At 51.2% G+C, this 12,525-nt stretch overlaps 1 protein-coding gene across 1 annotated transcript in view; it reads left to right on the top strand.

Moving 5' to 3' along the window:
- Positions 1–6,067: 6,067 nt before the first annotated feature.
- FAM83F (family with sequence similarity 83 member F) overlaps positions 6,068–12,525 on the top strand; it is a 44,270-nt gene continuing 37,812 nt past the window's right edge. Inside the window, exon 1 of the mRNA XM_027874375.1 lies at positions 6,068–6,597. Within this exon, the coding sequence (XP_027730176.1) occupies positions 6,106–6,597 (492 nt within the window). The 5' untranslated portion in view covers positions 6,068–6,105. The remainder of the gene's footprint in view (positions 6,598–12,525) is intronic.

The raw sequence follows: 12,525 nt of genomic DNA, 5'->3' as shown, positions 1-12,525 counted from the left end.
ATGGATGGATGGATGGATGGATGGATGGATGGATGGATGGATGGATGAATAAATGGATGGATAGATGGATAATGGATGGATAAAAAGTATTTATTAAATACTGCACCAACCACTAGGGATTCAAATCCAAAAGTGAGACAGTTCCTGCCTCCAGGAAGCTAACATTCGAATGGGGAAGATCACACACATATACAGAGGAATGGTAACCAGGGGGAGGTGTTTCAGCTTAGGGAACCACAAGGATGGTGAGAGGAGCCCCTGGGGAGTTGATTGGCATACCCTTTCCAGTACCAATGGCAGAGCTGATGTGATTATGTTTCCTGAGCTGTGAAACGGCTGGGGTAAGGCCAAGGCTAGGTGAGGGCAGGTAGTGAGAAGAGGTAGGTGGGATCTAAGGGGCTATGAGTTCAGCATACAAACCTTTACAAGAGGGCCCCAGGGCTGGAGGCCTAGAGGTGAGAGCAGCAGGGAGGCAGCTGTCAGGATCAGAGACAGGGAGCTCCACCAGGTCTTAGAGGGCATCTCGTCCAGCCTCCTCATGTTAAGCGTCAGAAAACTGAAGATCAGAACGGGTGCGACTTAGCCGAGGCCGCACAGCCAGTTACCGGGCAGAGCCCAAGTCCTCCAACGCCAAACCCAGAACTCTTTTTCCCTGAACCCCTCGAGGTAAGAGCCGGCCGGCTGCCCTGGGATGACAGCCTCGGACCTGGAGCAGCCTGGTGCCAGCCGTCGGCCCGTCTCGGGGCCACCCTCCATGTCCAGCTACCCCTGCCCCAGCTGGGTGACCTCCAGTCATTCACTGCGTCTCCGGCTCTCTTAGATGATGGGCTTGGACTAGAGAGCTCCGAGGTCTCTTCCCGCTCTAAGTGGAGGGTTCTACGCCCCCGAGTTCCAAACACTCCCCCTTCAGTGAAGGCGAGATGACACGACCCCTCTTTAGCTACAATAAGATATAAATGCACTTGAGCAAAGGACGATTTCCCTTGGAGACTCAGAGCGCCCAAAGTTTTATAACAGGCGCTTGTGACACTAATTGCTACAAAGGGGGACAGCCTCCCCCCACCCCCGCCACCAGTGGGAATCTTATTTAAGGCTGTAACATGAGGTGGACTATTTAGGGAATCAAATTACACAGGAGCGCTGGGGAAAGCAGCGCGTGCGGCGGATGGGCCCGGCTACAATTAATGTTAACTATGAGGTGCCAGCCTTGTCGAACACACAACCTGAACTGGCAGGACCGGGAAGGAGAAAAGCCAAGGGAAGGGGGCTGGGGGCACAGTAGGCGGCTGACGGAAAAGGCCCACTGAGTCACATCACTTGTGGGGGATGCATGTCCCCCTCAGAGAAGCTGCAATCAGAGCTTGAGATCTTGGGGAGACCCCATTCACCCTGTGGCTCTGGGGACAGCGGAGGCAGGACCAGTTCAAGCAGAGAAGGAGCTAGGGTTTTATTTTCCTAGAATAGAACCGACTCCCAGGGCTGCAGCCAAGGGCTCAGCCTGCTTCGGCGGAAAGAACGCTAGATTAGAATGTAAGCTCCTTGAGGGAAGGGACTATTTTTTACTTTATTTTTATCTTTCCGGTGCCATAATAAGCAATCAATATGCCAGTCATGGAAGTTCAGCAGCTGATCCGCTCACAAGGAAAACAATGAACACCAGTGCCACCGTCTTCCTCTGGAAAGGATAGTGGGATACAGATAGGAGGTACAAAGAGGAGAGCGCAAGCGCTCTGAAGACAGGGTTCATCTCGGTCTTGGTTATATACCCAGTGCCTTGCAGATCATAGGGGTTCAATAAACTTTTTTGTTATTAATGAAGCTCTGGATTTGACAGAAGAGGACCTGAATTCAGCTGCCCATTCTACTACTTACTGGTTGTGTGACCTTGGGTAATTCACTTAACTTTCCTGGTCCTCATTTTCCTTGCCTGTGAGACCTTTGACCTAAATGGCTTCAGAGACACCTTCCAGCTCTAGATCTATAATCATCTTGCTTTCTCCCTTTCCCCCACACCTTCCTGTGACAGGGACTGGAGTCAGGAAGACCTGAGTTCAAATCCCACCTCAGACACTTAATAGCTGTGTGACCCTAGGCAAGTCACTTAAGCTCTGTTTCCCCAACTGTAAAATGGGGATAATAACAGCACCTACCTCCCAGGGTAGTTGTTAGGATCAAGCGAGATAATATTTGTAATGTGCTTAGCCCAGCGCCTAGCACATAGTAAGTGTTATGTAAATGTTAGATATTATTATTATTATCTTTGAAATGTTCCTAGAGACAAAAGGGCCAAGCAGGTATAGAATGAGAGAGCCCAATATGATCTGAAAATCTCTGAAAATAAGAGATTGAAGTTGTACTGCAAGAGCTGACCCCAATTATGTAAATGACTAAGATTGTGTTTAACCCAATGGGAAGTTGCTAAGCTTCCATGGCTATGAGAGAGAGGAGAGAGGGAGAGAAGGGAGAAGAGAGAAGAGAGAAAGAGAGAAAGAAGAGAGAAAGAAGAAGAGAGAAGACAGGGAGGAGAGAAGAGAAAGAGAGAGAGAAGAGGAAGAGAGAAGAGAGGAAGGAGAGAAGAGAAAGAGAGAGAGAAGAGAGAAAGAGAGAAAGAAGAGAGAAAGAGGAAGAGAGAAGATAGGGAGGAGAGAAGAGAAAGAGAGAAGAGGAAGAGAGAAGAGAGGAAAGAGAGAAGAGAAAGAGAGAGAGAAGAGAGAAAGAGGAATAGAGAAGAGAGGGGCGAGAGAAAGAGAGGAGACAAAGAGGAGAGTGTGTGTGTTGCTTCCTCATGCTCAAACACATATTTTGAAACACTAATATAGTAATCAGTCCTCTGGCAGCCACTATTACTGAAAACACACACATGCTTTAAATTAAAATGGGAAGGCTGGTTAGCAGCCCCATGCGCTACGTGGTTGCGTCTGTCTGTTTTTTTTAAAGGGGAAATCTGCAATGCTGAAAGGCACTGGGCTGACAGTCCCAGGAGTCCTCCACTCCCAGAATATGGATAGATTGGACTGGGGAGGCAGAATCGATTACCCGTTAGCTTATTTAGTTCCAAAGTGAAACGACTGAGGCAAGACAGAACACAGGATCATAGACTTGGCTGGAAGGGACCTTGGAGGTTATTGAGACTGACCCTTCATTTTACAAAGGAGGACACCCAGAGAGGTTAAGTGACTTTCCAAGGTCAGATAGATCATAAGTATATGAGGCAGATTCGAACCCAGATCTTTCTGACTCCAAGTCCACCACTCCATCAACTACCTTATGATTTAGGGGGCTATTCCTTGCTACTAGGAGGAGGGAAAGTGGAGGCCAGCCTTGTCCCGGGCCCTCATCCAGGGGACACCAGGTAGCCCAGGTTGGCCTAAACCAAGTCATCAGTTTTGAGCTGAAAGTCGGACACCATTTAGCCAACTCCCTCATCTTCCAGGGGTGGAAACAGAAGTTGAATTGCCTAAGGTCAAAAGTGGAAGAGGTAGGACTTGAACCCAGGTCCTCGAACTCCTAAGTCAGTGTTCTTTCCATCGTACTATACCTTTTGTCGTCATTGGTCCTTCCTTTTCAAAGAGGACCGATGATATCACTGGTGATGTTTAGACTTGCCTGTGAATTGGATTTGCCTTTTTTTGTAAATATGTATACGTGTCTGTGTCGTCTCCCCCAATGAAGTATAAGCTCCTGGAAGGCAAGAACTGTCTCTTTTTTGTCTTTCTATACCCTATCAGTTGATCAATCAACAAGCATTTATCAAGCACTTGCTTTGTGTTGGGCACTAGGCTAGTTGGGAGACAAAGAAGGTCCAAAACAGTCCCTTCCCTCAAGAAGCCTACATTCTAATGGGAGAGAGAACATACAGAAATCCAAACGTACAAGGTATACAGAGAGTAGATGGAAGATGAGCTTAGAGGGGATGGCATTAGCACCTGGGGGACCTGGAAAGTCCTCCTGGAGGAGGTAACGCTAGAGCTGAATCTTAAAGGAAGCCAGAGATTCTTAGATGCAAAGGTTCAGAAGGAGAGCATTCTGGGCGCAGAGCACAGCTAGGAGTGGGCCAGTATGGCTGGATCCCAGAGTTCATGGAAAGGAATAAGATGTAAGAAGACTAGAAACGTAGGAAGGTCTCAGGTGGTGAAAAGCTTTCCACATCAAACAGAGAAGTTCACATTTGATCAGAAAGGTGGCAAATTCACTGTTTGGTGGGGGTCGTTGGGGTGTTGATGACATGGTCGGATCTGCACTTTGGCAGCTGGGTGGGGGACAGATTTGGAATGGAGACAGCCTCGAGGCAGAGAGTCCAGGTAGAATGTTATTGCAATAGTCCAGCTGTGGGAGTAGAGAGCAGAAGACAGATGGGAAAGATGCCAGGAAGGCAGAAATGATGAGGGATATGCAAGGGAACAAGGGATTCAAGAGGAAAAAACAGTGTAGGGTTAGCCTGATTCACCAAGGGGTTAAGACTCAGAAGAGAGGAAAGTGTAGCCAGAACAGAGGTGATGGCCTGAGGCAGGGGTAGGGAACCTTCGGCCTTGAGGCCACATGTAGGGGCCACACTTGAGGACCTGGAGGGACACATGTGGCCTCCAGGCCAAAAGTTCCCCAACCCTGCCCTGAGCTAACCCTAACCGACATTGGCATTGCAGGTCACAGTGAGAACAAGGGTGAGGCATGAGAGAGTTGGAAAGGTGAAAGATCATTGTTGGATAAAGAAAATTCAGAGGTCCTAAATAAGGAAGTGGCCACTTTGAGTGATGGCAAAATCCCCAATATGATCACCCCTAGATGGTGGCTGAGGTAGAAGGAAGACATTGTCTTGATTAGACTGAAGAAACCAGGAAGCTGGAGTATCTGAAAGTCTGACTCTTTGTGGCCCCATTTGGGGTTTTCTTGGCAGAGATACTAGAGCAGTTTGCCATTTCCTTCTCCGGCTCATTTTACAGGTGAGGAAACTGAGGCAAACCAGCTTAAGTGACTTGCCCAGGGTCACACAGCTAGGAAGTATCTAAGGCCAGTTTTGAACTCAGGGAGATGAGTCTTTTGGACACCTGGCTAGACCTAGCTTCTCCCTATCTGGCTCACAGTGGGTGCTTAATAAATGCTTGTTGATTGATTTGAACAGGGACTAGGTGAGGGAAACAGAGGAACGAAGACCAGGTTGGTGCCAACCTTTCATCTGCCCAGAGGTGCCTCCCTGCTGCTCTGGTGCTGCAGCAGACCAAAGTGGCCTAAGGGTGTGGTTCTGTGTGGGAGAGAGACGCCTCAGAGAGGGCAGCTACAGTTTTCCTTCCTGGTGAAAACCCCACTGAGCCCATCCCTCCTTCTCTTCTCTTCTCTTCTCCCTGGACCTAGGCATCTGCCAATGGAAAGATACAGAGAATGTATGTTCTGTACTGCAGTCTCTGATTAGACTTCTGTAAGTTCCCTGAGAGGAGGGGTCAGGTTTCATTTCAACTTTGTACATCTCCTCTGGGCTCCAGATAGACTTTGTTAGATAACGTGACCGAACAGAGCAGACCGCAGACGGTAGGAGTGAATTAGTCCTCCTACCTTCCCTTCCCCCCCCCATTTACAAACTGGGAAACTGAGGCTTGTGGCAGTGGCTTGCCCAAAATCAGAATCACAAAAGGTCAGAGGTGGAAGGGATCTCGGAGGGCATCTCAGAATCCCCACTCCAACGTTCCCAAAAATGGATCTAGCCTCCCCTCTGAGCACATTTGCGCCCCTTTCCCAAGAAACCCCGGGGATTCCCCGAGGGGGGGGGAGCTAGCTGGAGCCGGAGAGGCCACCTCCTTTTCCCGCACGTCTCTTCTCGCCCTTGCCCGGGCAGCGCCCCGCGCCCCGCGCCCCGCGCCCCTGGGCGCACCGGGCTGCCCTGCGCCCCGCGCCCCTGGGCGCACCGGGCTGCCCTGCGCACCACGGAACCGGCATTTCAGCTTGCTTCTCCGAGGTTCAGCGCGGATTGGCCCGCGCGCGGCCAGGGGCGGAGCCCTCGCCAGGTGAGTCGCGGACCCAGCCCCGCCTCGCCTTGGGCGCCCAGGTGCGCTGGGGGCGGAAGCCCGGGAGCCCACACGAGTCCCAGCTCCAGCGCCCCAGCCGCCGGCCGTCATGGCCGAGTCTCAGCTGGCCTGCCTGGACGAGGCGCACGTGAACGAGAAGGTGACGGAGGCGCAGGCTGCCTTCTACTACTGCGAGCGGCGCCGGGCCGCCCTGGAGGCGCTGCTGACCTCCGGGGACCGGACCTACCAGGACGTGCTGACCAAGGAGCGGCTGCGCGACTTTGTGTCCGCGCCCGAGCGCCTGGCGCTCCGGACCGACTGGCGCCCCTACGAGGTGCAGGCGCCGGGCCCTGCGAAGGGCAAAGGCAAGGCTCCCGCCCCCACCGAGGGCCAGGCTCCCGCCCCCACCGAGCCTTCTGCCTCGCTCGCCTACTGGCCTGACCGTTCGGACACCGAGGTGCCCCCGCTCGATCTGGGCTGGACAGACAACGGCTACTACCGCGGCGTCAGTCGCGTCACCCTGTTCACCCACCCTCCCAAGGAGGAGAAGGCGCCCCACCTCAAGGAGGTGGTCAGGACGATGATCCAGCAGGCCCAGAAGGTAGGGGCTCCCTCATCCCTGCGCCCTAGCGGGTGCCCCCACGCCCACTCCGAGTGCCGACCGATGGAACCCTCTCCCCGCCACAGGCAAGACCTGAGGCCTGAAAGTCTGCTAGGTGAGAGGCCCGAGATGCTCGGCCCCTAATGGGCCCCGGAATGACAGGATTTCGTGCTGGAAGGGACCCTGCAGGTCCTCTAGTCCAGTGGATTAGGCCCAAAGGGAGAAGGGATTTGCCCGAGCTCGCTGAGGCAGCAGGTAGCAGAACAGATTCTGATGCAGCTCCCGGGCCTCCAGATCCTGCCCTCTAGCCGCCCACACCAGGGCACACTGCTAGAGCTTTCAATTTCCTCACTTCCTCCTGAGGTCCTCTAGGTTTAGAATGATAGAGAAGTGGCCAGGGTGGTGAATCTCATAGGATCGCATGATTATGTGCTGGCACAAACTTTGGGGCATCTGCTCCAACCCTCTTTTACAGATGAGGAAACTGAGGCCCACAGAGGTGAAATGAGTGTTCAGGTCCTTGCAGCGATAAGCATCAGAAGGAGGATTTGAACCCAGGTCCTCTGAATTGCCTGGCCAGGCTCCTCGCACACTGAGCTGTGAGCAGACCTTTCTCTCCTCCCTCCTTCCTTTCACTCCCCAGCCCCCCAAGTGTTGGCTTCCCATGTGGCTCTGGAGTGGAAGGTGGTGGTCTCCTTCTTGTGCTGTCTCTGCCCTCCAGGCTTAGGCACCTGCCAGGACCAGGTGGCCATCAGAGGTCACTTTGCCTTACGGAGCCTCAGTCTCTTCATCTGTAGTGAGGTGAAAAACACATTTGCACTCCCTATGTCCTGGGACCATTGTGAGTCAGGTGCTTGGTAAACCTGCCCTCAAATTACCAAACTGAAAGTTATTTTGCTCTTCTCTCTTCTCCCCCTCCCCCCTTCTCTGGTCTTGCTAGTTTGGTTGACTGGGCCCCACCTCTCCAGGTGTGTTTAGCATTTAAGGCCCCACCCCCAAGCCACTGTGCCCTGGGGCCAAGCAGAGGATGAGCTGGGAAGCCTGCTGTGGGGGAAGGGACGGGGGAGCAGAGTACCTTAGCTTCCAGGTCGATCTGTAGAGGCTACCCAGGGAGGACACCCCTAGGGTTAATGGGCTGCTGGGGGAGGGAGGAGGGGATCCTTTTGCAAAACTTCCCTTGCAGACACTGACCTTATGCCCCCACCCACAAAATGGGGATCCACTTCCCTGCCCAGTGCCAGTGACCTTTGGACTCAGACCTGCTTTGCTGAGAATTAGGTTTGCCCAATCGTAGAGGGAAGAGGCCCTCTGGAAAAATTCTGCTTGGGTTCGGGGAGGTGGGGCTGTCTGTGGGAATGGCTTTGTTTCCTTCTTCTCTTGGGGGAAAAGGGGTGGGCTCTGGCTTTGTTAATCAGGCCACCTGACCCGGGGATGGGCTTGGTCAGATGGATTCAGCTGGGGGTGGGGGAGTTGGCCAGGGATCCTGGCCTGAATTTCCTGGATGGAAATGTTAACCCTTCACTGTCCAGACTGTTTCTCTGAGCCTTTTTTGTATAGGATTGTATTTATCCCTCCCCCCAAAACGTACACATATATACAAAGGCCGAGTTCAGAGCTGGAAAGGACTTTAGAGATAGACTTCCACTCCCTTATTTTCTAGATTAGGAAACTTGGCATTGGAACCCTGGTGTTCCCGTTCATCTTTCACTCATCTGCCAAAGTGTCTTTTCCGAGCAAAAGTCTGACCACATCACTCCCTTACTCTATAAACTCCCGTGGTTCCCTATTACCTCTTATAATCAAATATAAACTTCACATTTAAAGCCTTTCATGACCTGCCTCCAACCTCCCCTTCCAGCCTTCTCACCAATTCCTCTCTTCCTTGTGCACTGCAGTCTACATTCTTGTGGTTTCTCAGACCAACTCTGTGCCTCTTCCCAGGCTGGCCTCCATGCCTGGAATGCACTCCCTCCTCCCCTTTGCCTCTGAGAATGCCTAGTTAATGTCCAGAGTGATCTCTACATGAAGCCTTTCCCTATTCCTTCCCCCCATTACCTTGTATATGGCTTATATCTACCTTATATATGTACATGTTATCTCCCCCCACACAATGTAAGCTGGAAAGGAAGGATGGATTTGCTTTTGTCTTTGTGCCTAGCACCCCGAGATAATGGGATTTCATTGGGGTACAGAACTCTCAGAGAAGCTCCCTCTCCCAATGCACTTACAGTCTTGGGGAGTCCCTTAGAGCGGCCCGGGTCACACCGCCAGTGTGTTAGAGGCTGTACTGGGAAACAGGCCTCTCTGTGTCTGAGAACAGCTCTCTAGAAATATTTGTTGACCGACTGATTCGATTTTTCGGTTGAACTCTGATGGGGTTGGAGGGCCTGGGAAGCTCCCCTAGGTCAAGGACAGAGGATGATATTGGCACGAGCCAGCCTTGAGCTAGGTGGGTCTGGTCATCATGGACGGAGTCTTTACCATGCCCTGAGCCACGCCCGCCCAGGGTGCTGTGAGAAGATGGCACCAGGTGGGGATCTCTGTTGAATTCAACACCAGTGCCAGGGAGGCCAGTCCTTAAAGGAGGAGGAGAGCACAGAACTCATCTATGATCTTGGTTAAAAACAGGCAATTACAACAGAAACAGACACAAGTGTCAACTCCTCTCCAGTCATCAAGAAATGTTTGAGTACCTACTGTATGCAGGAGACTGGGATACAAGCTGTGGCATGAAGGGAAAGAGCAGTAGATGAGAACTCGGAGGATCCGGGTTCCACTTCCTAGACGGCTGTCCTAGGCAAGTCACTTCCTTTTTCTTGGCCTCAGTGCCCTCATCTGTAAAATGAGAGAACTGGACTGGAATGATCCCTAGGGTCCTTTCCGTCACCAAATCCTGCTCAATTCAGCCCAGCAAGGGCTCAATGCGTTCTCTTACACCACATCTCCCAAGCCCTCTGTACTTTCTCCTCTGCCATTCTTACCCCTGGGGTTCCCCAGGCTTCTGGCACTATTCAGCTGAGCTCTTCCTTCTTCCTTTTCACGGAGGAAGAAGCTGCTTGACTCCATTGTTCTGACAATGGAAGGGCTGAAATGGGGGGGGTGGGTGTTCAGCATTCCTCTGGTGCTGCCAGAAAGGGAAGGAGAGGGACTGAGAGAATGAGCAGCGAGGTAGAGGGATTTAGGCCTTCCCCCTACCTACCCACTCCCATTAGTAGAGAAGACCATTGCCTTTTCCCCAGCAGTAAGGCAGAAGAGGTGAGCTTTGAGCTTGACCCTGACAGAAGGGTGGGTAGCATAGGAGAGGAAATGTGGAAAGGCACCGCTCTCCCCTTTGTAAGCATCATTATAAGCTTGCAGGAGTCGGGTAATTTAAGATGAGAATAGACGAGACGAGTTAAGAGCTTAATGAGAAGATTCATCTGGATGAACCTGCCCTCTCTTCCCTTACCAATGGTTTCACGAAGCCAGTAAGACTGTGTTTTTTATGAATCAACATAAAGTCTTGCACTTGGGTTCAAAAATTCAACTGCCCAAGTATGGGATAGGGGAAGATGTGTCTAGAAAGCAGCTGATGTGAAAAGGACTTGGGTTTTAGTGACTACAAATTTAGCAGTGTTACATGACTAGCCAGAAATCAAATGGGACCCTAGGCTTCATTTATATAGTAAGTTAGATTAGGCTCTTCCTTTTCCCTTTCCATACCACCTTCTCATGATTTATAGTTCATAAAATGATTTATACACATTCATCCTCATAGCAACCCTAGGAAGCATTGCAAGTATTCTCACCGAAGAGAATCATAGTTTTAGAGCTGGAAGGCATTGAATCTAATCCCCTCATTTTACAGATGAGGAAACTGAAGCACAGAGTAGTTAGGTGACTTGCCCATGGTCATACAACTAGTCTGAGGCCAGATTTGAACACGGCCCTTCCTGACTCCAGGCCTAGTATTCCCTCTGACTCTCAGCAGCCCAAGGTTAAATGAATTTACCTAAGATTACATAGGTAGAAAAAATAAAGAAGTGATTGTCCCACTGGACAGATTATATCTGGAGTGTTGCAATCAATTCTAGGAGCCACATTTAAAGATGACCATGGGGGAGCTGGAAAAGGATGATAAGGATAATGAGGGGACTTGAAACTACACTCTCTGAAGAATGTCTGGAGGCCCTAGAGAAGGCTAGTGTGAAAAAGAGAGGAATTAGTGGGGAGGTGTGCTTTCCATCTTCAGATATCTGAAGGATTCTCAGAGAGAAGAGAGATTAGACTTGTTCCATTGGATCCCAGAGGACAGACAATTACAGGTGAAAATTACAGGCAGAAAGATCTGGGGGCTTAAAGGAATTTTCTAGCAAGCAGAGCTGTCCCCCAGTAAGCAGCTTAGTTCTGTAGTGAGTGAGCTTCTTGTCACTGGAGTGATTCAAGCAGAGAGACTACATGGCAATAGAGGGGCTTTGGTCAGATTTGGGCTAGATAACCTCCAAGGTATTTTCCCACTCCAGGATTCTGTATGTCTGCATTCATTTAACCCAACATAGGTCACCAGAGATTTCTCTGCTCCCTTTGGCAGTCACTGGCCTTTCTCTCCATCTAATTACAGAACTCTGGAGCTGGGAGAATTCCCAACCCAAAGCTTGAATTGAAGGTGGCTGGCTATTGCGGGCCCCGCTGCCTGTTTTCCAGACTAAATACCACCTCTCCCTGCCCCCGAGTTTCTTGTCCTTGGATGGCCTAACTTCTGGTGGCTTAATAGACAGCGTTGGACTTGGAAATGAGAAGACCTTGGTGTGACTCCTGGCTCAGATATTTAGCAGCTATGTGGACCTGGGCAAGCTAATTAACCTTCCAAGGCCTCGGTTTTCCAGTCTAAAATGAGGGACTAGCTGGACTAGATGGTTTCTAGGGCCCCTTCCAGCTCTGGATATGGGAGTCTTCCTGGGCCTCAGTTTCCCCATCTGTAAAAAAAAAAAGGGGGGGAGTTGGACTTGTTGACTTCTAGGGCCCCTTTCAGCTCTTTATCGGGGACCCTACAGGGCCCCGGTGCTGATGGAGTATTTTCCAAAGGGAGCCTTTGGCTGAGGCAGGGCCGGCTGGGGAGACCGAGGGAAGAGGTGCTAACAGATGGCTCACCTGACTGTGGGCTGGGATGACTCATGCTTTCATAGAGCTTTATGGTTTAAAAGAGAAAGGCAGCTTCCTATAGTGGACAGTGAGCTGGCTGGCCTCACAGCCAGGAAGACCCGCTGGGGCCTGCCTGGCTGGGTGACCCTGGGTGAGTCCCTTCACCTCTCCTCACCCCAGGCAGCTCCCCAAGACTGCACATTCCAAGAGGGGCCGACCTGCTTCTTCACCCGGGAGCTCCCTGTGCAGGTGAAATCAGAGGTTTGGTCCCCATCTCTCGTGTTCATCCCTGTTTCTATAAATATGGAAACTGAGGCTTAGAGGAGGGCAAGGGCCCAAAGCCACCAAATCACTCGGTCAGATTTGACCCCCGTCGGATCCCCCGCTCTTTGTGCCATGCTGTCTGGAAGCTACTTGTGACCACAAGGAGGCTGGGCTGGTTAAAAAGGGTGGGCTGGTTAACTCTTTACAAGCCAGTGAAACGGAACAAAGCCGCTATGAGCAGATGTCCAGGCCTGGGTTCTAAGGTTCTATAACCTTAAAGTAGAATATCAGAGGACCCTGGCTGGAAGGACTCTTGGAAACCGTGGAGTGCAACCCCTTCATTTTATAAATGAGGAAACTGAGGCTGAGAGGGGGTAAATAAGTTGCTCATGGTCATATAGCTAGTATGTGGCAAAGCTAGGATTTGAACCCAGTTCCAAATCCAGGACCAAGCTGTACAAAGCTTCATCCTGGTAGATCCCAGATTTGAACCTGGGTCTCTAGCATTCTTTCTAGACACCAGGCTGACTCTTAACCATCTGT

The sequence above is a fragment of the Vombatus ursinus genome, unplaced genomic scaffold (assembly GCF_900497805.2).
Source record: "Vombatus ursinus unplaced genomic scaffold, bare-nosed wombat genome assembly UNPS02003292.1, whole genome shotgun sequence".
Classification (NCBI taxonomy): domain Eukaryota; kingdom Metazoa; phylum Chordata; class Mammalia; order Diprotodontia; family Vombatidae; genus Vombatus; species Vombatus ursinus.
This window is presented reverse-complemented; position numbering and strand designations above follow the sequence as displayed.